The sequence below is a fragment of the Xiphophorus couchianus genome, chromosome 13 (genome assembly GCF_001444195.1).
Source record: "Xiphophorus couchianus chromosome 13, X_couchianus-1.0, whole genome shotgun sequence".
Taxonomy (NCBI): Eukaryota; Metazoa; Chordata; class Actinopteri; order Cyprinodontiformes; family Poeciliidae; genus Xiphophorus; species Xiphophorus couchianus.
The window spans coordinates 17,773,137-17,798,430 of NC_040240.1; the positions used below are offsets into that span (position 1 = coordinate 17,773,137).

The 25,294-nt window shown below is 34.0% G+C and overlaps 1 protein-coding gene across 3 annotated transcripts; it reads right to left on the reverse strand.

Annotated features, from left to right (window-relative positions):
* LOC114155596 (prostate stem cell antigen-like) lies at positions 1 to 24,029 on the reverse strand. 3 transcript variants are annotated; one of them, XM_028035557.1, is made up of 3 exons: positions 2,455 to 2,634; positions 703 to 813; positions 1 to 587 (listed from the first exon to the last, which is right to left on the reverse strand). In XM_028035557.1, the coding sequence occupies exons 1-3, from the start codon at positions 2,504 to 2,506 to the stop codon at positions 346 to 348; spliced, it is 405 nt and encodes a 134-aa protein (XP_027891358.1). In that variant the 5' UTR covers positions 2,507 to 2,634; the 3' UTR covers positions 1 to 345. The 3 variants fall into 3 exon arrangements, with proteins under 3 accessions (XP_027891358.1, XP_027891359.1, XP_027891360.1); XM_028035558.1 differs by lacking the exon at positions 2,455 to 2,634 and adding an exon at positions 23,769 to 24,029 and having other exon boundaries at positions 111 to 587; XM_028035559.1 differs by lacking the exons at positions 1 to 587; positions 703 to 813; positions 2,455 to 2,634 and adding exons at positions 3,629 to 5,585; positions 8,641 to 8,751; positions 23,769 to 23,959.
* Positions 24,030 to 25,294: the final 1,265 nt, after the last annotated feature.

Below are 25,294 nucleotides of genomic sequence, written 5' to 3' on the forward strand. Positions count from 1 at the left end.
TGCATGTTCCATTTATTTGGACTTTAAAAGGTTATTAACTCCCCAACAATCAACCAGATCAAGTTAAGTAAAGTAAGTATTTATGAAACTGAGACTATTAGGATTTATGTAGATTTATTTTATTTCAGAAGGTTAAATACATTTAGACTCAAAAATATTCAAACCGGCATCATGAAAGATTTACGAGCTCAACGTTTCCTTGAAACATCACATTGATCAACTTCCATGATCTGACGAGAACAAAGCCTGAACATATAAATGAGTGGATTTACTGCTTATAGATTTACATTGGATGGGGATTTAGTTTGAGAAGCTAACAGTAGCTGATAGCATGTTGTAATCTGATTACAACATGCTTCCCAGGAAGGAGGCCAGGACGGCTCCGGTGATGGCGGCGGTGAAGGTCATCTTGGTGGTGGGGGCGCCGCTCAGCGTGACGGGGTTGCACCGGTCCGAACTGCAGCAGGAGATCGTGGTGTTGTAGGTGACGCCCAGCAGAGTTGCCGACGTGGTTTTGTTGCAGCTAGCGTCGTTCACCCTGCAGCCCTGGTTGGTGAAGCCGTTGAAACTCGAGATGGAAGGAAAATCTGCAGGGAAAATGTAAAGTTTTCATTAATTTTACGTCAGAAAGCCCTGATGTGAGTGTGGCGTTATTGCTAATCGTGAGCGAAACATTTTTTAAGCTTTAAGAGGGTTACTGACTGGCTTTCCCGGTGTAGCAGACCGTGTCGTTTCCAGTGCAGGTCTCGTTGGAGGAGTTCAAGCAGAAGCCGAACACGCTAACGGAGCATTTGTTGCAGATCAGTGAATCCACTGAAAAAGACACAGAAACATATTAAAGTTTAATTAAAACCTTAATTATCAAAGAGTAAAAACATCAAGATTATCTTGTAGATCTTTGCTAACTTTAGCTTTCAATGCTTCATCCTTGAGGAACATTTTATTCTATTGTTGAAGTCTTTCTTGTTTACAATTAGTTTGAAATAACTTTCTGATTTGAAGTTGAGTTTTGTGTAATGGTTTGAAATGAACTCTCATTGGTGGAGTTTAATTTCGTCCCTTTATTGTTTTTGGTTTCGGCTTAAAATGTCCGGCTGACTGCACCTTAATATGAGGTGTCGTCAAAACCAGTCAAGCACCACCTCAATAACTGTCGGATAATATTTAATCCACATTTTGAAGCTCTGCAAACAAAACAAAGTGTATTTTCATTTTTATTTTCTTTGCTTTAGTTTAAAACGTTGAGAATGGCATATTTTCTCATCCCTATTTTTAGAAATGTATGACGTCAGCTTATTAGTAATACTTTTAAAGTAACTGCTGGACCAAACCCTGTTTGAGGTGCAGCAGAAACAAATTCAGCCTCACCCTCTGCATACCTCAAATAATAAGTAACGTCTTTCAGGATTTTTCATTTTGTCATTTTGCTATTTCCAGATATTTCTACATCAAACTCTGCTACATAAAAAGCTAAAGTAGGTAATTTAAAAAAAATAAAATCTGATTATGAAATATCTTGATTCACACCTAGTACTAAAAGAAAATTATTCCTTCTACTTGTAGATTACAGTTGTGTTTCACTCCTTCAGTGGTTAAATTTCGCATTGTGTTGAAGTTTCTGCCTAACACACTGCAAAAACACAAAATGTACCAAGTAATTTTAGTCTAGTTTTAGTGCAAATATCTTAGCACACTTGAAATAAGACAAAACTAACTCAAAAGTAAGTTTTAACCAAGACACAGAGGCTTGTTTTAATAAATAATTTCTTATAATTTTGATGAAAATGTTCTAGCTCCACTGGCGCTGTTACCTAGCAACGCCAGCCAAGCCCAGCCCGTTGCCTAGCAACCCAGTTCTAGTTCCACTGGCAGATTATTTCATTAAAAACATGTAGAAAAAAAATGTCTTGTTATAAGTTAATTTATCTTCCAGTGGAACTAATACATTTTCATCAATATTGACCTAAAACAAGATCATATTTCTTGATGAAAAGTTACTTTTAAGTCAGTTTTGTCTTCTTTCCAGGGTGCTAAGATAGTCGCACTAGAAACTAGACCAAAAATACTTGGTAAGATTTTGTGTTTTTGCAGTGTAGGCCCAACAAAGAAACAATGTAGACACAGTTATCTCTACAGGTTTTACTGATTAGAAAAATCTTCTGGTTTGGTCTGAATATTTTGAAAATGGAGACATGTTGTTGGAATACTGAGCAACTGTTTGTGAAAAGTAAACTTGGTTCAGATTGATTGTGTTGGATTGTGCCAACCTTTGACTACGGAAGCTGAGATTGGACGTTTTCCAGATATACTTTATGGTTTTCTTGCCATTAACTCATTATCTCTGCTTGACTCTTTTGAATAAACTGATTCTTATTTTTCAAACATTAGCAACAATTATCATAAAAGTTAATATGACAATATTACAATTCAATTCAAGAAGTAAATGTTTCTTACCCAGAGCCAAGGATGCAATGGCTACAACAAAACCAAAAAACAGTTTTCCCATCTTGATTCGGTGTTTGGGTTTTGGCTCAAAGATGAAAATAGAGTCCTTAGACGATCAGAGGCTGCAGGAGGTCAGAAGTAACGAGTCAATTAGTGAAGGAAGCAATTTATAAAAATATATAGCAGCAGGGTGTGGGATGAGTGGATTAGCATCTTTTCTTTCTTTTGTACTTTTAAATAAAGGAGCGGCTGAGGGAGTGTGGAGCCTCAGTGGAGAAATATATGATACCAAGAACAACTTTATAAGAATCTGAAATGTTCTGATACTTTTTTAACAATATGTTTGTTTTATTTAGATAGAAGAAAAAATAAGATTAGATTCCTACTCATTTAGGAGATGACAAACCGATTAACTTTATTTGAAGAAAAAATTATTTCTCCTCTCATTCTAAAACATGTCTTAATAAAATTTGTGGTTGAGTTAAAAAAAAATTCTATATATATATATAGAATTTTTTTAAATTATGGAAGTTATACAAAGCTTTAAAATAATTGCTATGGGGAAAAAAAGAAAAAGAAAGTAAGCTGACATTATCGAAATTGTGAATTTAATATTTGGACTTTTTCTAAATAATTTCAGAAAAAGTGTAAAATTTGTCATAATTTATTCAAACTGGATTTTTGTCTTAGAAAAATGACTTTTTTATATTAATAGATTCATTAGTTGTGTTTTTTGTTTTGGTAAGATGTTGCTGGGAACGCTGGGATCACCAGAACCTGTGTACAGACGTTTCATAAAATGTTTTAAGGTTTTCTACTGAACCTCTGTCTCTTTATACCAAACTAAATAACACAAGTGTAACTAAGAACTTCAAAGTGCTCCTAATGGTGAGTGTGTTCATATATAGATGTGAATTTTCTTTAATTTTTTACATGTATTTTATATTTGTATAAAAACTTCAAAACATTAATTTCACCCACTTTCCAATACATGTTTTTCTCTATGTCTGGTTAGTCCTGACTCAGTTATTCATCAAAATGTTGAATAATTTCAGATTTCTGACATATATTTTCCATACAGGCGAGTCGTGTTTATGTCATACTGGAAGAGCTGGTCAGTCTGGGAACGTCTCCATGGTGATTTTGTTTAGATAACACCTTGAAACAAATACTGCACAGCTCATTCTTTCCCATTTTCCAATTTTATTCACCTTTGTCAAATACAATTTTACAAAGAAACATTTCACCTTAAAGTTTGATACAAATTTCTGATTTTGAAAATATTGAGGAAACGTCCACAGAAGGAAAAGCAACATAAAAAAGAGAAAGTTAACTGTAAATAAATGAGTACACTTTAAATGAAACGCAACCTAAATATGCTGAACAAAACTTTAAAAAAAACATCTAAAAACTTTCATCCTACAGTTTCTGATCAACCGGTGTAAATGTATAACTTTGACACAAACATCAAGAAGTTAAATAAAACTGATGGAGTCATGTGTTTTTTAAAATTATTAATAATTTTTAAGATAGCAGGAAAAGAAAGATGGGGCGCTAAAATGAAAACAACCACCAACCAGAAATACAAAAAGAAATGTTTAAAGACCAAACCCGTTCTTTTTTGTTTCTACAGCATTAATTTTATTTTGAAATCAGCAGAAAGAAATACTTTGCAAATCTTATTCTAATCTTAAAACTAAAATATATCGTACTTTATGTAATATCTGTCATTAGCTTAGCTTAGCATGTTTAACAGCTAGCTACTGAGAATGACAATTACTTATCTGTCGTTTTGTTTGCAAAAATAACCTCAGTTTTCTCTCTTAAATACTTGGAATATGTGTCACATTGCGATAGAAAGATATGCGTTTTTTTCTGTATTGTGAGTTAGCTAGTAAGCTAGCTGTTTTGTAAGTCACTGGTCAAGAAAATCTTAAATTTAAGATCAAGTTTCCAGTTTCTAACATAATAAATTGACATAGAAATGCGTATTTAGCTCCTTTTTACTTTGAATTAATAATACATGTCATTAAAAACAAACTGCATTTTGGGAAACGTCTGTTAGTGCATTTAGCTTACATTAGATTAGCTAATCTAACTCAGTTAAACCAAACGCAGAAAACCTAATCCGACTCTGAAAGTGTATTTGTGTGACCAGAAATAACCTGGCATGCCTTTTTAAAAAGATGAATAAAGAAAAGTGGAATATATGTCACAAGTAAGACTGAAAGGCAAACTTTTTCTACATTCACAGGAAAGCAAACCAGCATTTTCCTACTTATTTTGGCTCCTAAGAAGAGAGTTAAAATCTTTTCAGCTAAAGCAAGAGTAAGTCAGAAGTATTTTAGTTTTTGGTTTCTAAGATTAAATGTAAACAAAGCTCATTTTTTCCCCCAAAATTAGTGCACCACCTCAAAAACAAATAGCATTTTGTTCTGTCATTTTACAATAGCTTAGTTTGGCCAAGCTAGTCAAGGTAATTGCTGAAAAACGGTTAAATATGTCTTTAAAAAAATCATTTTTGTGATAACATAAAACTTGATTTGTATGTTTTTAACACTTGGTATAAATGTGTTGTTTGTGGATTTTCTTTTTCTATATTTAGGCAGAAGTAAACTAACAACTTCCTGTTTATTTTAGCTAAATATATCCAATCACCAAGGCTTAAATCTGTTCCAACAAGAGCAAAACGTTTACATTTCAATACAAAATCTTTTTAAAAAAATACATGTGAAAACAGAATTTGTAAAAGTTCAATTTGAATTTAACTTAATTTCCATCTAACATTTTATTTTTGAGGGATTTAGGAACTTAAACGATGCAAAGATCACTTTAAAACATGCATGAAAAACAAAGGTCTAGTGCTAGAACATGTATCATGGTGCTATGTGTCTGTTAGCTCTTTTTTCTGGATTATTAAACCATGAAGTTGGCTGCAAGAAGAGAAAACATGGTGACAGCTGCCAGGCTGAGGGCGGAGGCGCCGGGCAGGCCTGGTGCCGCGTTGCACAGGTTGGTGTTGCAGCAGGTTTTGAGCATGGTGTACATGGTGGTGTTGGAGGTGCCGGGCAAGTTCACGTTCTCCGTCTTGTTGCATTTTGCCAGATCAAGGCAGCCCTTCATTTTGATTTTCAAATCACCTGTAGAAGAATAAAAAACACAATTTAGGATTGACCATCAACCAGTAAATCTATTTTCAATTCGTTTCAATGAAAGTTGTTCAACTTGGGGCCTTCTTCTGTATTTAAGTCATGCTTATAGTCATTTTAGTTGTTAAAAATAAAGTATTTGGGATTTTTTGTGTATCGTACAGAAGGTGGGAGCAGACATTTTCTGCATATACCTGTCCCCCAATGGTTTTCTCAAAAAAAAAAGTTAATTTTCTGATGGTTTGAGTTAAGTTTCTGATTTTTGTATGAGTTAATTGCCTGATGGTTTTCTCAAGATAACGCATTCATTTTCCAATGGTTTAATTAATTTTAATTAATTTTTTGATGGTTTTCTCAAGATAATGAGTTAATTTCCCATTGGTTTTCTTAAACCAATCAGTTAATTTCTGGTTGGTTTTCTCAAAATAACGAGTTAATCTATCAGAAGATGATAGTTGTGTGTTAACCCAGATTCCCTCCTTCTAATTTATGTCGCCGTGCTGCACATCGCGGTTTGCACAAAGACATGCGAGCCATTAAGACATGCATGAAGCGACCATGCAGATGAAACCTTGTTTTGCTTGTGCGTGTTTCCTTCAGTGGCAAAGTGTTTAACTCCAAGTGACTTTAAATTTAAAACCATCACAGGAGACATAATTGCAAAAGAAAATGACAAGATTTTAAAATCTTGACATCCTTATTTAGTAATTTTGAAGGTTTTTGTGAAGGAAAGGAAGTGAGGATGACTGGCAGGAACATGAATCAGAGAATTTATCGTAACCAGAATTCAAGTTGACATCCTGGTTCAGGTTTATATATATGTGGAAAAAGCAATAATAATAAAATATCTGCTGACATTTTGTGAACGAACTGAATCAGGGTCAGTTTGTTTTTTAAATTTGTAACTGCATTTCATGCCTTCACATCTCTATTTTCCTCATTCTTACTTTGATTATGCACCTATAAACAAAACTACTTTATACCCATGTGGTTGTTTAATTCATGAAAATACTTAACTACAACAAAAAATGAACAGATAAAGAGACATATAAATACTTAGATACTTTTAAATTATTTGTTTCAGAGTTTTTAAGCCAGTAGTACAACTTGATCATCTTCATGGTTTTTTTGTTGCTATTTATGGGACATTTTTTTAAGTGCTGTAAAATGCATTGATGTTATAAGCATCATCTCTGTTTATTGCTGATAAGCTAGGAGAAACCTATAGAGATAAAATGTCAGTGGAAACAAGCAGAAAGCTGGTCAGCAGTAAAAAGAGGAGTTTGATTTAGGGCTGAAACGATTAATCGCAAAAAAGTCAAGTCAAAGTTTATTTATATGGAACATTTACAACAATCTCAGCTGACCAAAGTGCTTCACTATATCACAGGTAAATAAACAATAAAACAAAAAATAAAGTTTAGCAAAAATGATAATAAAGATAATTATAAATTTGGCTGAAAATACAAAAAAATTATAATATGAATAAAAGCCGAGTCAATTGATTTCAGCTGCAGTGGTTTCCCTCAAATTAAGTTCTAATTTCCAATCTTTTTTTGTTCAAGCTAGCTTGTTCTTGCTAGCTTGCTATATTAGCAGCTAGTTACTGACCGCTTACAATCTTATAGCGCAAAGATGAGTCAAACTTTTCCTTGACAAAAGTCCCACAAGAAAATTAAAACTGAGTAGTTCTACCACAACAAAACTTAATACCTGTTGTTATTTAAGGCCAACTTACATTTTTAAATGAATTTAAGACATTTTAAGGCCTTCATTTTACATACATAAATGTAAGACTCCCTGAAGACAGAAGATCAGAGAGTTGTAAACCCAAAATCATTGCTGAGCATAAAGAACCAAAATGGCTGCCTCATATTTGGGGGGCGAGAGGGAAACGTGATGACATCTGATGACTTCAGAAGTCATCATCTGAAGTGATAACTTCAGAACATTTTCTGAATATTCAGAAAATATTCTGTGGATCTTTTCTGAAAGTGCACTTCCTGTTACATTTGAGAGCAATCCACCTCTGAAATTAAACAAGTTTAAGGTTTTGGCCTGCAAAAACACTAAATCTTACCAAGTATTCCTGGTCTAGTTTCTAGCTTAAATATCTTAGTACACGTGAAATAAGACAAAATTAAATTACAAGTAACTTAGCAAAACATAGAGGCGTATTTTAAGTAAACAATTCCTAATAAAACAGTTCTAGTTCCACTGGCAGATAAATTAACTTAAAACAAGACATTTTCCTCATGTTTTTAGTCAAATAATCAGCCAGTGGAACTAGAACTTGGTTGCTAGGTGACGGGCTGGCATGGCTGCCGTTGCTAGGTGACAGCTCCAGTGCAACTAGAACTTTTTCATCAATATTAAGGAATTATTTATTTAAAACAAGTCGCAATATCTTGTTGAAAATCTACTTTTGAGTTAGTTTTGTCTTATTTCATACTTTTCTTCGTATTCTTATTTTGTTTTAAGTAAATAATTTCTTAACATTGATGAAAAGATACTTTTTCCATTTGCAGATTATTTCACTTGTAACAAGACATTTTTTCCATGTCATAAGTTACTAGTTACTAGTATTTTTCCATCAATATGAAGGAATTATTTACTTAAAACGAGTCTATTTCTTCCCTAAAAGTTACTTTTAATTTTGAGTATACCAAGATGTTTGCCCTAGAAACTAGACCAAAGTTACTTGATAAGATTTTGTGTTTTTTGCAGTGTGGAGTGTCCTTGACAAAGCATTGGTTTAAATCCAGCTGAGATGCTCTTACTGTTCAACATGGTTGACTAAAAATGTTCCAAAATTCCTCCACAGTAATAAAAACGACTCGGTGCCAGCTGCTGCAGCCACAAAGGCCGGCCCAACCAATTACTGGGTATGAGGAAGAACTGGTGGGGCTAATGCTAGGAAACCATACCACCATGTTCTGTTGATAAACATTTCCTTTAAAAACAAATTAGTCACCCAACAGATCAGGAATGCAGTTGTGAATGTCTAAGAGATTATCACATGGCAGGACGTTTCTGAGTGACTCACCCGTTCCCCCTTCGCCGCTGAAGCAGTGCTGCCCGACATCACATGTGGTTTTTGTGGTGAGGCAGACGTTCCACAGGCCGATGCTACATTTGTAGCATTGAAGGTTTTGACCTGTTAGGTTTGAGGAATCAAGGATTCGGGAAAAGAGACAGAAAGGAGGAAGAAGGAAGAGAGAAAAAATGTTTACTTGTAAATAGATCAGCAGCAGATTGTACAGCGAGTTACTGACAACAGAGGGGAGCCACATATTTGGATCAGAGCAGGAAATTAACAGGTTTCATTTAAAAAAACAAAAAGGAGGAAGAGAGCAGAAACTCTCAATCTTTTAAAAGGTAACTAAAGTAAGAAACCATAACAAACCTGTCACAATAAACACGGACATTATTTGAGACAAAACTTATAAATTATTGGTTCTTAAAATTTATTAATCGCATAATTAAAAATTATTTATGAACATGCTTTGATTTAAACCAGGGTGTCCAGAGTGCGGTTAAGGGGCCATTTGTGGCCCTCTGGATGATCTGTTGTGGCCTCCCAACCACAGTTCTAGAGGCAAATGGACAATTTTTACATTTCTTTTAGATTGAAAAATTTTACTGACAAATAAAATCATCTTAAAAATACAACAAAAATTGGTATAGCACAAGTTTCTTATTCATTGACCAGGTTTTTGTATTATAGGGCCACAAAACATCCAGTAACTTAATTTACCCCACCATAAAAAATAAAATTAAAAAATTATTAGAAAAGATTCCTGAACCTTTTTATTATTTGCATCTAAAAAAAAGTATATTTGCTTCAATAAAATCTTTATTAAAATAATAAATGGGACAAATTTTTTAATTAAATTTTTTTTTTTATGAAAAAGTTTGGACACTACTGATCAATCTAAACTTAATTTAATTGTAGCTCTGGTTGTTTGTTTAGGATCAATCTCCACCCCACAACATGATGCTGCCACCACCATGCTACACATAGCATTCTGAACGTATTCCAGAAAGTTCACCTTTGGCCTTCAATGACCTTCTTCACCTTTTTTTATAACATACTTTAAATGGCGCCATAGCTTCTTCCATGTCTCTCTTCATTGTTAAGTATGTATTATTCTGTGTTCTTGCTCTCTTATCTGCTTGCAGCACACTTACATAACCGGAGCACATAAGACTGGCAGATAGTGTTGGATAAACTGATCATGAGAAGGTGCAGAGAGAGAGAACTAGATAAAAACAAAATGCACACTCCATTATTTGCTTCACTTGGTGTCATCCTTAAGATGTGCTCAGTGAAGCCCTGCGCTGAACGATGACGGATCTAAACTGAGTTTGTACTACACACTGCATCTTTGGGTATTAAATCTTTTTAAATATCACTAATAATCTCCTTATTTCTTAAGTTTGAATGAAAAATAAATCTCAGGGTCTGGTGTCACCTGTAAAAAGATCTTGCAGACTAAACACAACTTCATAAAGTTTTATGTTTACTAATTTTCTTGAACAGAACCATGAGAGTAGTAGAGAACAACTGGATTTATATATAGGTTAGATAAATAACAAAGAAAGTCTCTGCTTACGGATTGGGTGTCTAGCTCTGATGAGAGCTAACTAGACATTTACCTAACTGTCAAAATAGGTAGAAAAACATCTAGTTAGCAATCTATGTAGCTAGATAGATAGCTAGGTGACTTCTGATGGGAGCTAGCTAACCATCTAGATAGGTATATAATTAGCTAACTATCAAGATAGTTAAAAATGGCACAACTAGCTAGCTAGATAACTAGGTGATTTCTGATGGGAGCTATTTGGCTATCTAGATCGTTGAGCCTTTTCTGGCTAACTATTTAAAGCGCTAGCTAGACAGTTAGGATACTGTCTAGCTAGCTATCTAGATAGTTGAGCCTTTTCTGGCTATCTAGCTAGATATTTATCTAGCTAGATAGATAACTAGGTAGCTAGACAGATTGCGTTTTCTTCTTTTGTGTTGTTGAGAGTTACTGGATGTTTAGCAGAAGGATTACATTGTTTCACATTCGGGTTTTTCTTCATTCCACAGAGGAGTTTCATCCTGGTAGCCGGAGGCCAAAAGGTACATCAGTGTCAGGATGATCTCTCTCGAAACTGAAGTCTCTGTGAACTGTGTCATGGAAATGTTTCTTGCTATTCAAGTTTTACTTGTGGACACAGTTTATTACATGAACCTGACATAAAAAAACGCTCTTACTCCAGATCTGTAATTAAATTCCCAGAGGCCAAGAAACAGAAAATATATCCAGAGACGTTTTAAGACTTTAAGGTTTCTTTACAAACAAATTATGACATTAAAAGGAAGATATGTTAGCATGTAAAAGATCTAAAAACACACTGATGAGCTCAAGATAAAACTTAGTTTGGGATTTCCCAAGATAAAACATTTCCGTGTTGGATTTGTTACAAATTTAGAAGCAGGAAGCAGCGAGACGAATCAGCTATAATTACATTAAAAACTGAAGTTGAACTCTAAAGACCATAAATAAATAAAACACCTGGAGCCATGAAGCTCTTAATACCACAATAGATTGAGGAAAATGTTTTATTTAACAAGTAATTCATCCTGATCCAAGTTTTGATTGATGTTGGATTAAAATAAACGATTAGTTGCCGTTTGTTTAGAAAAAAATCAAAATTTTACTCATGAGTTGCAAATCATTTTGGGTTTTTTCCACTGACAAGCAACCCAGTGGGTTTAACACTTGATACATTTCAAGTGTTAAAGCAAGAAATTGTTGCTGTTTTTACAACAAAAGGGCCTTTATAAACTAAAAAGTAATAACATATACAATTTGTTTCCTTCCTTTAAGATCAAACTTTATTTTTAAGTTCATCTTAAGCAGAAGTTACTTTAGAAACGGTTTGAACTTTGGTGCTTCAAACCAGCCATGCAGTTTTTAATTCCCGATCATTTACTGCCCCTCCTTCCTGTTCAGGTGCTGGTGAAGGACAAAAACCTTTAAAACAAACTGGATTGAACTGGTTTTACTGTCAGGAAGAAGTACGGAGAATGCAGCTTTTCTGGCTGCCGACTTTTCACATTCAGTGACTTTAACACCTTTTGTTAAAGCAATGAAACAATACAACCTGATTTCATCTCACATCTCGATGTTTGTGTCCAAAATATGCAAATTTAGGGACAAACACACCACTTTGTGTTGCTAAAAGGGTCAATCAGGGGTGTCCAAAGTGCGGCGCATGGGCCAGCTGTGGCCATTTGATTAATTCTGTGAGGTCTCCAATCAAAATTTGGCTCTATCAAATTTTCCATGGAGTTTTTCATATTCTTGAACCGTGAACGTTAAGTAAAACACCGGTTTTTATTTAATGTTGTTGCAAGTTTTTATTAAAAATTATACACATTAGTCCATTATATTTGACTGAATATAATGGATTTAGTCAAATATAATGACTAAATCCATTAGTCATCAAAAAAAACAATTGCTGATGAAAATTCACATTTTGGGAATAAACTGGAAACATTTTATAGACTATAAAAATGGAGAACAACAAGGCCAAACAATCGTAAACGTAAAATGTTAGATGTGTTATTTATTGTTGTGCAGGCAAAAAAGATTTAAAAGATTATATTTTTGAGATATTAATTTGGGAAAAAGGAAAATTTTGGCACCTGAATACTTTCAACTTGTGGATTTTGACTAAAAGTTTGGTCATCCCTGGGTTAAATCGTCTGACTGTAAAATCATAAAAATCCTCGACTATAAATGTGAATAAAACAGAGTTGGTTTTTTTACCAGCAGTTTTTTTTACCCATTTCTTTTTAATTCAGGATTTGTCACTGCCGCCATTTTGAGTTGCTCGTTGCCATGTTTACGGCCATGTTTGACACATTGTGTGCTTGACCAAACACAGATAACAAAACTGCATGTCTTAGCGGAACCAGTCGGCCCAGTTATCATCTCGGCGTCTTGTGACTGATGGAAAGTACGTCATTAAACAAAACAGTTACAGACTGTTCCTTCCTTTGTGACCCTTTGTTCTGATTTATGAGTCAGAGATACAAATGGTGCACTACTTAACCTTAAGCATGATTGTTTTTCTTTGGTTTATTCACAAATATGAAAATTTCACTGTATTTCTACAATTTCTTTTGTTAAAATAACCCAAGCTCAGGTTTCAGAGTTCCACATTTATTTGGCTGAAATGATTTAGCCAAATAAACACAAAGCGAAAAACACAAAATCTTACCAAATATTTTTAGTCTAATTGCTTGTGCAAATATCTTAGCAAACTTTAAACTATAAAATAACTTAGAAGTAACTTTCAAGCAAGATAAGACAACAATTCCTTAATATTGATGGAAAAATATTAGTACCACTGGCAGATAAATAAATAAACTTATAACAAGACATTTTCCCATGTTTCTAGTGAAATAATCTGCCAATGGAATTAGAACTGGGTTGCTAGGTGACTGTTTGAGCTTGGCTGGCGTTGCTAGGTAACGGCACCAGTGGAACTAGAACTTTTCATCAATATTAAGGAATTATTGGCCTAAAACAAGACTCTATATCTTGTTGAAAAGTTACTTTTAAGTTAGTTTTGTCTTATTTCAAGTGTACTAAGATACTCGCACTAGAAACTAGACTAAAAATACTTTTTGTGTTTTTGCAGTGTGTATCAAAGTTCAGTGTGTCGCCCAGAAATTTCAACACAACGTGAAATAATCTGCCAATGGATCTAAAGCTTTTTCATCAATACAAAAATATATTAAGGCCTGCAGTGTAAATGTAACCAAATTAATCTATTATCAAGTTATGAATTAAACGCAAAAGGATTTTAGATTTATTTAAAGAAATCAGTGTTTCGGCTGTTTCTGGATTAGTTCATTCTAGATTTGTGTTGCATAGAAGCTGATATTTAATGTGTTTTGGTGCCAAGCCGTTTAGTGATTTATAAACTAAAGTGTTTAAAAATTTATTCCCTGATCTACAGACTTTCTGGTTCTTGGAAACTTCAGAGTGTAGATCAGGAACTGAAATAAACCCGACAGAACGCAAGCCGGTCCAACTTCATACCAGTCAAGACGAAGCGGTGAAACACTTTCAGTGCCACTTTTAAAAGTACGTTTTGTGATGATTGGATCACAGAGTTCTGGACAAAAATGTAAAAAACGCTTTAAAAAATGAAATGTTTTATCTGAGTGCAGTCATAATGGATGAATGAAGCAATGGCTGATGGGAAATGTTGTGATTAAAATATGGACAAAATAAACCAAAACAGTCGCAAACGATCCTGATTTTATTTATTTTTAATTTTATTTAATCATGGTGAAGTAAACACTGTTGAGCTGTACTTGAAATACTGACTTTAAATTCCTAAAATGTTAAACTTTGATTATGAGAACAAATTTATAGTTTTCATTTCCTAACAATAGACCTTTAACAACCTTTGATTATTGGAAACTGTTAATTAAATTATTAATTTTTTATATTTTTGTGGTAAAATACGACACAGGAAACTACTTCTGGAGAAAACAATAAATGAGTTGTAAAAAACAAAACGAAAGGAGTTAAACTTGGACCCGATTGAAGGATAAGTAAGTGCTGCACTTCTTAGAAACTTGACGAGGCCTTCGAGGAAAACACGTAGATATGAAATCCGGTCCAACTTCATACCACTGATGAGACAAAAAGATGTTTTTTTAGTGCGACTGTCACTTAAAAAATGTATTTTGTGAAGAATGTAGCAGCTTAAGCTTTGGGGCAAAAATGTGACTGAAAACTGTAAGAAACTGAAATGTTTTTTTCATGTTTTGTGTTTTAACGTCGTCACAGAAAGTTTGGGCCTTAAAATGTGGAGAATTTCACATTTAGAAACAGGAAGTCATCTTTGCGTAATATCTCCGGCTCAGATTGGGTAGGAGGCAGATGGACATCAAATTTCAAGTTGAATTTAGCAGTAAAAAATTGGACTTTGACTAGGCCATGAATCTAAACCATTCCATTGTGTCTGAGTTTTTGTTTTTCTTTCTTTTAGCTTCCCTGTCTGCTAAATGAAAGGATCCCACAGCATGATGCTGCCACCATGTTTGTATTTTCAGTTCTCATGTAACCCGAGTATTTTGGTCCAACTGGACGACTTATTTTATCTTTTTGCTGCTGATAATTTATTTCTGGAGCGTGTAAATAATATCTGTTTATTTGATTTCATTTTTAGACTTGAACTTATTCTATTGTCTTTGAACAAAGAGAGTGAGACTGGCACCAGAGCACAAAAAGAAAATTAAATAGATTAAAGAAAACAGAACAATCACAAGTATAATATACAATATTATATACATTATATACAAATATATATACAGATATATTGCTAAATATATTTAACTTTGCATTTTCAGTCTTATTGATGGGATTATCTTTTTAGTCACGTTTGTATGATTTCAGAAAATCTGTTTTTCGAGACAAAAAGTAGTCCATAGAATATATTTTTTAAAATAATAAAATAAATAAAAATAAAACATTCACCGTGACATTTGTGGTGTGAATAAACAAATATAAAATATTGACAATATTTATGACTTAATCTTGTTTTGCAGTCACTGAAACATTTAGTTATTTTAACTAAAGTTCAAACTATCCAGAAACTGATTAGTTGATTTAATGCGATGAAAAGTAAAGAAGTGAATTTAAAGCTTTTGCAACCAGATACAAGTTTATGAATGAGACTACATTCGCTCTAATGTAGGTGAAACACAAGAAAACAAAAATAATGTAATTTTCTTTATACGTTTGTTATTTTCTGAGCAGTGAGATGAAAACAGTGTCAGGTGCTTTCGGGTTGCTGGACCCGCCCCGGTGCCCAGCAGGACCTCAGCGCTCAGCAATGCAGCCGGACGAGCCGCATGCCTCTCCTCCCTCTACAGTCTCTGGATCCGGTCGGACCCGCTCCGGCACTCCTTCGTGTCTCGGGTCGGGTCCAAACACGCTCTGACGCAAAGCGAGCTTTGTTCCCCGAGACGTTTCTTTCAAAACGAGGCACATAGTTTCCCCGAGGCGGAAATTCATTGTTTATTTCTCACCAGATGATCAGAGGATTTTCTCAGTTTGTTACATTTACTTTTTTTAAAATTACTTTTATGAGTATTTTTACTCTTACTTGAGTAAAATTTCTGGATTTACCCACTGAATGAAAAACAAACATGTTTTAACCAAAAATTCACCATAAACAGACACAAACCTGCAGTTTCTGTTAAAGTTTAGTTAGTTTTTTATTAAACTTACACTCAGCTTTGAAAACTATTTATTTTTGTCTAATTTTGTTACTTATATAAATTATTGTCATTTTGGTCTTTAAAACACCAAAATTTCTCCTTAACTTTATATTTTGGTTCGTCTGATGATGTAATTCTTAAATATTAAATGATAATTTGTTCAGTTACTTGAATAGACTTTATACCAAATACTTTCTTACTCTTACTTGAGTAATTTCCTTTTCCTTTTTACTTGAGTAAAAATATATTGAAGTAGTGCTGCTCTTACTCAAGATACTTTTCTCCCCACATGTAGTTTTTCTTCACCTGTTTACATTTAAGCAGAAACAAATATAGCAACATTTTTACAGAAACTTTTCAACTTTATGGATGTGAAAGCCTGAAATCATCCCGTCTGTTTTATCTACCCTTAAAATCCTCCACAGTGTTTTAATGTTAAGAAAATGAGATTAATCTTAGATTTTACTGGAAAGTTAAGACGTCATTTCCAGAACCGTGAAACAGGAAGAGACATTCCTTAAATAACAAAACTTCTTAAATTAGAAAATGGGCTGGGCAAGTTTTTTTTGTTGTTGTTGTTTTGTATAAAAACATTTAAACCTTTTTTTTTTTTAAATATCCAGACAAAACAAACCGACTCATTTTATTTTATTTTAAGCTAAATAATATAAATAATCATATGATACTCATAATTCCTGAGAATTAAACCATCGTCATTAACTTTACACTGTTCAATGAAAAGCTATTCTTAACTTTATTTGCATTAAAACTTTACTTATAGATAAACTAAACAGAAAAGGTTTTAATTTTTATTCTGTTAAGAGTTGTAAGCTTTGAAAACTCACTTCCATCTCATTTTAAGACCAGAACTGAATTTAAAATGAAGATGAACTAAAACTGTATTAATTTTTAACTGTTTTTGATTCAGTGGCTTCAAATACATTGTTTTGTATTTATTTACTGATTAAACTCTTCAATTAAGATGAACTTTTAAAGGCGTTTCTAATGACGGATGATGTGAATTGGCTACAAACACTATAAAGCAGGAATCAGTTTGTCTTGATCTGTTTTTTCTATCCGTTTCTATCATATAAAACAACAAATAAATGTTTAAATACTCAGAAATATTAAATTGCGAGCATGACAACCACATAAACAGCTACAGAAGTAAAGTAAATAAGTTTAGAGGCCTGGTTGGTGTTACTGGATTGGGCCGGTTCTTCTACCATTTCCTGTTAGTTTCTCTGTAAATAACAATAAGCTCTTCCATGAACAATTCGCTAAGCTGCGTGACGCTCGGCCCATTTCCATTGTAATCAGTCTTTAAAAGCCTCGTCATTATGACCTGTTGTTTTTATTTATGTGTGTAAGGAAACACTTTATACATAAATCACATATAAAAGTTTTTAATTGTCATTTTTTGCTTTAGGAAGAATTAAAAATTTTCCATTTGTAGATAATTTATTTTGTAACACCATCGAGGTGAAGTCATCAGTTGTCAAGCAGGACTTAGAAATGTTACCTGGGTGAACTTGGTTTATCCACTGAAAGGCCCTCCATGATGGCTTCATGCTTATTTAATACAGTGGTTCCCAAAGTGTGGGGCGCGCCCCCTAGGGGGGTCACAGTGCCATTACAGGGGGGGCGCGGGAAGCGGTACGGATGAATGAAAGAAAAACAACCAAAAAAAACAGTTACACAAAAGTGTTTCACTGTAAAGATGGTTTGTAGTTTGATTTGTTTCAACCTGAAGTGTGAAATAAACTTTAATGGAGTTTGAAAACAAAATATGTGTATCGGTTTATGTCTGGTTGAGCGATGTGTGAGCCCAGTTGATTTTGGGGGGGGGGGATTTTATTGTAATCCATAGGGGGGCCCAGAAAATCTTTGGGAACCACTGATTTAATAAATGATGACAAAGTGGAATCTTTTGTGTAGTTTTGAAAACTTAAACTTGGATTAGAATAATTTCAGAACCCAGTAAAGATCAGATTTATATAATTACACCCCAACATTAACAAAGGCTGTACTTTCTTTTTGTATGTGGAGAGAAGTCTAAATAAAAACCATTTCTGTTTCTGATAAAAGGTGTGGCACCAATGAGTTCTTGGTGTTATGCTGCCCCCCGGTGTTCAGTCAACAGAACTGCAAGCTACAAAACTAAAATGAACTCTTCAGAGAAAAAAACCCATAAAAGACAGCCAAAATAAAAGCAGATACAGTTAAATTAATTACACTAAAATGAAGAACAAACTAAATGACCAGTTTAATTCATGATCAAACCAAAAGTGAATAATTTTGTCAGCTTTTAGGCACCTTGAAAAACAATAATGCATCTGTTAAACCTGAGGGCTTTGGTGTTGCAAACACTAAAACGGTTTGCTTCCTGTTGAAACAAGCGCTGTTTTGGGTGTCAACATATTTGTTTCTGTGTTCAGATGAAGCCCAGAGGGATTGGATCCCAACATCCAAAATAATCCAGTAAAGTTTGACTCTGAGAATGAGCTGTGAGGAGACGGAGAGGCGCTGCATGAGTCAGACTGTGGAAACATTTTAGGTCCAGTCAGTGGGTAAACAAGATCATCACGTGAAATGTTAAGCAAACATCGTTCCCAAAGCTTCTTTGAAGAGGAAATAATTATGTGTACATTACAATTTAAAAAAACAAACAGAGGTAATTTAATCTGCATTGGTGCTGATTAAATATTTTGTTTTCTTATTTGATTAAATAATTATTGAAGATTAGAAATCTATTTTTTTTTAAAGAAATTTTTCTAAAATTGATGAAAATTTAAGACAAAAGCTTTTCCTGAAACATCTTTGGAGAAATGTTTACCAAACACGGTAGTGGCAGGATCATGCTAAGGGGTATTTGTACTTTATTTTGTTAATGTTAGTGAAAATATAATTAGTTTCAAATATCAGCCAGTTTTAAATCTGTGGGCTACACTGAACAGAAATTAAATAACCGCATGATCTGACAGATTTTTTAAAATATTTGTTAAATTAGTTTGCTAATAGATTATCTGTACAGAACATATTTCATGCTAAAAGTTAAAATTCAGATGTTTTTATAATAGAAAACTATAAACTGCACTACAACCGCACTGCAAAAACACAAAATCTGACCAAGTATTTTAATCTAGTTTCTAGTGCAAATATCTTGGCACACTTAAACCTGTCACAATAAGAAATAAATCTATTGATAGCACAATAAATTAAAATTTACTCATTGTTTTCTCTTTCTAACAAAAACTTGTTGATAAAAATTTTCAGTTTGGTGTTTTGGTCTCAACTAGATAATTTTTGAAGGTTAATTTTGTTCACAGAGACTAAATAACTCATTTCATTTGTCGTTTCTTTTGTTTTGTTTATTTACAAGTAACATTTCTGCAACATATAGCAGCTTGTTTTAGTTAAATAATTCAATAATTCATCCAAACAAGGTAAAAGCTCCACTGGGAGTTTATTACATTAAATTAAAGAATCTACCAGCGGAACTAGAAGTTTTTAAATCAATCCATATTAAGGGATTATGTACTTAAAACAAACTCATATTTTTCAGAAATGTTGCTTATGAGTAACTTTTGACTTACTTCAAGTGAATTAAGAGATTTGCAGTAGAAACTAAAGTACAAACACAATAAAGCAGCAACAAAGTAAACAGTTTTTAAGTAACTAGACATAAAGTACAACCAAGGCTTCCTCAGAAGAGCTACTAAATCAACAGCCACCTTGTTTTCTTATTCCTTCTCTGGAAAAGTCGTGACATAACAACCTAAAAGTTACCCGGAGGTGAAACTTTGTGCTTATTTTTCTGGCAGTCCTTGTTTGGGGAAACCTCCCAGTAGCCTGTGACATTGTTTAGCCAACATGGCTAAAACCATCCACTTCCCTAAACCTGACCTCCTCATCGATTCTCATATCATTTTTGGCAATTGTGACTCAATCTTCTGTCACAAAGTAACATATTTAAGCTCAGCAATGTGAGAGTGAGGTCAGGGCCCTCTGACGGTGTGAAATATGAGAATGAGTCAAGATGGTGGAAGGAATCCCAGGAACAAAACAAAACCGGGACACAATGGATGCAGGACAAATGGTATATTTGAAGCTCCTCTGCGTTTAAGGAATTTGAGAAAACAACTTTTACAAGTTGAGGAATTTTTCAGGCAAGCTGAGACATGATTCACTGATTTTAAAGAGTGTGGAAAAAACCTGCACCGAACCTCAAACCCGATGCCTCACCCTGATCTGCAATAACAGCATTAAAGTGAATCCAGCAGAACACAGGCTGCAGAAAAACCTGAGCTCCGTGTTTCATCAGTCAGTTACTCACATTGGATCTTTAAAGAAACATATAAAGTTAAACTTGATTATAAAATATTTCTTATTTACTTTATTGTGTACTGTGTTTATGTATGTTTATATTTTGCTTTGGAAATAAAAAACAATAATCTGACTGATTTATTGGACTCCAGACATTGGAATTAGCAAATGTATTAACAAGCTACATTAGCTTTAGCCTACACAATAAAAAAAACTGCTAGCTTTAGCTTAGCAAATATGTCATTCAACTACAATTACTCACACCATTGAATCTGTTTTTTTAATAGAATGAGTAATTTCTGACTGATTTATTGGTTTCCACAACATGAAAACCACATAAAGCTAATGTTGTTAGCAAGCAACATTAGCTTTAGCCTACAAAATAAACAACCTGTTAGCTTTAGCATAGCAAATATGTCCAGAAGTGATTTCTTTATTATTCATTAAACTAATGCTACAAAGCTGCAGTTACCCAGTAGATGATTCAAACTGAAGTTTGGATTGGACTTCTCATTAGCATTTGATTTAAAAATATTTTTTATGTAATTTATTCTGTACTATGTTTATGTGTAAGAGGGCTTAATTATAAATGCAAAGTTTATCAAAAATTTGTTTATTTATTTTTGTTAAATCAACAAATTGTTTCTCCAGTCATTTATTGGTGTTTTAAGTTCTGTTACGTTGCTCTTGACAGTTGATGGTTACCGTAGCAACCAGTAACTCACAGCTCCTCCCCTGCTTTCTGTTGCCGTTAGTAACTGTTAGAATTAGCTCTGTGTTTTCTTTACAAATCTTATATTTTAATGTATATTTTAGACAAATTTAATAATATAAAGTGTTTTATGAGCAATCTTGCTAAGTTTTGTATATGTTTAAGTGTTATTAATGTTGTCCATTTTAGCTAGGTTTAATTTTTAAAATGCTAACTGCTGCTAATTGCTGCTAACTGCTGCTAACTGCTAACTCATTGGGAGCTATTGCTTTGTAGTTTGTTTAGAGTTATTTATTATATTTTACTTAATATATAGGGGCAGAAGCTGCTGGAGTAAAGTTAACCACCAACTTGATTTTCTCTTTTATTAGAATAAATACAGTGAACCTGAATGTCAACCTACTGGACCTGAGACAAACATAAGGATTACGTATGTATGCTTTGTAAATAAAATACACCAATAGAGTAATCTGATATATTGGAGTTGTAATAAACATAAAATTAACAGGTGATGTTAGCATTAGCCTAATAAATCAACAACTTCCTAGTGCCAAAATTGTAACAAAAAAAGAAAGAAATCTAAAGATTTAAAACTAGCTCAAAAGGAGACTGAACATCGATTTGCAGAAAGCAGTGGGGGAGGGGTGACCACCTCTGCTTCCGTACATTTTATCATTCACCCAAGTAGGACACTTGAAATGAGGAATTTTTCAGTTAGCCACAAAAACAATTCAAAACGTATTTCTTGTTGCCCCTCAACAACTCGCAGCATGATGTTACCCATTCAGAAAACATGGACCAACAACAAGCTTCTTTTACCTTTTCCTGCAACACCTATTCATCTTTTATCATTAAATAACAGCACCACTATATTTGACACATTTTTGGTAAATTAAGTAAGATGTTTCAAGCAGACTACATAAAAAATTAACCCAGTTCGAATTGCAAAAATGCCCCAAACTTCCAATAACAAAACAAGTTTTTCCCAGAAGTAAAATTAGACAGATTTGCTTATTCTGAACTGTCTGCTCAGAGTAATTTTAAGCCATTTCTTGATATTCAAAATCAAACCTCAAGATTACAGCTTATTCATTATGATGCAAGAAAAATAACTGAAAACACACCCCACCCCTCCCTGTTGGTGTTGTTGTTTATCTCCCTGTCACCCGAAATAAAATCTGAAATAAAATCACCTGGAGTGCAACGGTTTCAGTCCTCAGGCAATGAAGCTCCTAAATTTCCAATTGCAACCACAGATGACACAATTTACCATAATTTAAATGGAAACTTTATTAGGTACACCTCACAGTTGATCGTACAAACAGCAGCTCAGAGACTCATATGGCAGCAGCTAACTTGATGTCTACACCGAATATACGGGGAAGAAAGAATATATACATGACTTTGAACATGAAATGATTGATGGTGCCAAATGGTCTGATCTGAGAATTTAAGAAACTACAAGAATTTTCACACAAAACCTCAAAGAAATGGTCAGAAATAAAGAAAATAGCCATTGAACTTTGGAGAAAATGGGCTAAAACACAAGACCAATAGGAAAGGATATTTAAGTGACTTTGAACATGAAATGATTGTTGGTGCCAGATGGGTTGGTCTGATCTAGGAAACCAATTATTGACAAGGACTTTCACACAAAACTACAGAAAATGGTCAAAAACAGCAGGGGGTGGGGCTAAAACAGCAGGAGGCCAATAGGAAAGGATATTTAACTGACTCTGAACATAAATTGATTGTTGGTGCCAAATGGGATGACCTGGAAATTTATGAAGCTACAAGAATTTTCACACAAAACCACATAAAAATAGTCATAATGGATAAAATAGCCATTGAACTTTAAAACAGATGGGCTAAAACAGGAAAAGGCCACACCTTGTGCCTCTCCTGTCACCTTACAGTGTGAACAGCCTCTTCAAACCGGCCAATAAAGGGTTAGGAAAACGTTACCTGGTCTGATGAGTCGTGTTTTTTAGACAGTTGGACCAGAATTTGGTGTAAACAACCAGAAGCATGAATGCATCATAGTTTTGGTCACTGGTTCAAGCCAGCGGATGTGGCCAAATAATGATGTGGGAGATTTTTACTTGGCACAGCCTCAAGTTACAGTGTTGGGCATGAAATGGGTTCATCTGTTCTCCAATGGCATCAACAGAGACCAGTTCTAAAACTCAAAGAACTTCCTGATGCAACTAAATTAAATTATCTGGTCAAAATAATTATCTGGTCAGAGTTGACAACTTGTTGGATCTGCATCTTAGCTAGTTAATCCTCATAAAGTGGCCAGTTTTTTGTTTTTAAAAACCTTAAGGGACTTTATGAAAACCATGTAATCTTTGCAAAATCCATCAGAATCGTTTTATTTGCAACATCTAAATAAATTAATGCTAAAAAAAATTACTTACAGATACCAAAATCCAATTAATCTTTTTAAAAAATACCTTCCATGTCAAACGACCACACCCAAACGTGATCCTTTAGGGTGTTTTATTCATAATTGGGTTAAAGTATCTTTTTTTTATGATTGGATCTTATTTATTTCTGACTCATCATTTTATGTGAAAACAAAAGAAGACGAAATAATGTGGTATTTTGCATAAATGATATATGATGTGACCTCATTAACTAAAAACGCGTAAAACTGTTCATTTTAATTTAAAACCTCCAAACTTGTCCTGGGGGCGAATTATGGCACAAATTGTAATAATAAGTAGTAAATAGCAGCGGGGAAAGTTGATAAATTGTCGTTTCTGCATGAACTCTGACAGATGAAACACCGTTATCTTCGTTTCATTGATCAAATTAATCAGCCGCTCCTTACCGACTGCAAAGGCGAGTCCGACGACGAAGACAAAAGCAATTCTGTTCATCTCTGGAGAAAAGTCGAGAAAAACAAACAAATTAAAAAAAAAACTTCGCGAAGTAGGAGAAAGAAAAGGCGCTGCGTGTCTGTAAAAACTCAGACCGTTATGATCTGGGAGGAAGAGCGCAGTTTTTCCTTTTATAACCCTCCACCTTCTGGACCGACGTCAGCGCGTCCCGGTCCGGACGGGCGGGCGGACTTCACGGTACGGTGGATTCAGCACAGGTGGATGTGGGCGGGGGTCACCGTGCAGAAAGCAGTGGGGGAGGGGTGACCTCCTCTGCTTCCGTACATTTTATCATTCACCCAAGTAAGAGTAGCACTACTTCTACATATTTTTACTCAAGTACTTTAAAAAGAAATTACTCAAGTAAGAGTAAAAAAGTATTTGGTAGAAAGTACTGAGTCAAAGTATTAATCACTTAATATTTAAAAATTACATCATCAAAAAATCTGGCTAAATAAATTTTTCCAAATCAGTTTCTTTCAACAAAAACACGTATTAAACTTTAACAAAAGCTGCAGCTGTGTGTCTGTTGACTGTGAATTTTCTGTTAAACATGTTTGTTTTTTACTCAGTGGGCAGAAAATCCAGGAATTTTACTCAAGTAAGAGTGGAAATACTTCAAAATAAAATCATTCAAGTAAAGGTCAAAGTGCAGCGTAGTAAAAAATACGCCTCAAAGTAAATCTTCTCAAGTTAATGTAACTAGTTGCTACCCAACCCATGTATAATTTCTTAGACATTTTCCAGTAAAAAATAAAGGGTATAATTTCAAAAGCTACCAAATCCCCCAGAAGCTAATGTTGATATAAATGGGCAGATGCCCAGGGCGACATGTGAAGGGGGAGGAATGAGAGCAGATGACAGAAACAGAACTTATTTACAGTCGGACTGAAGCACAACTTGTTTATTGATGTCTTCTTCTCTTTTACCTGAAGCCAGGATTCAACTGGGAAATTTTAAGAAATCTACATTTTTACAAACTGGAACCATTTCAGTTTGTTTTACGAAGGTATTAGACACAAATGGGAGAAAATGTAGTGGGGTTCTGTTGAGAAGTTACAAGCACTCAATATCTTACCTAGAGTAGGTAAATATTCACTTTGAAAGCCTTTCCCACCAGCAGAAGCTCTGGCTCTAGTATTAATATAGAGGTTTTTATTAATTTCTTAGCCAGTGGATAAATAAAACATTGTGTTTTAAAACGATAGTTTTTGGTTTTGATTTGCCTAATTTTAGAGAAAAGATATAAAACCGTCACTTCAACATGAACAAAATGGCGGATTAATACAAACCCTTATCTTCCAGCAGTTTATTTTGATATCACCTGTTAGAGTTTCCACAGGAGAGCCACATGGAGCAGAGGTCACAGTTCAAGTTTTATTTTTTATTAGCGGGTAGAAATCAGTTTTTTAGGACTACTGTTGAGGATCAGAGATCAACTGACTGAGATTCTGCTTTTGATCACCCATTTATTTAA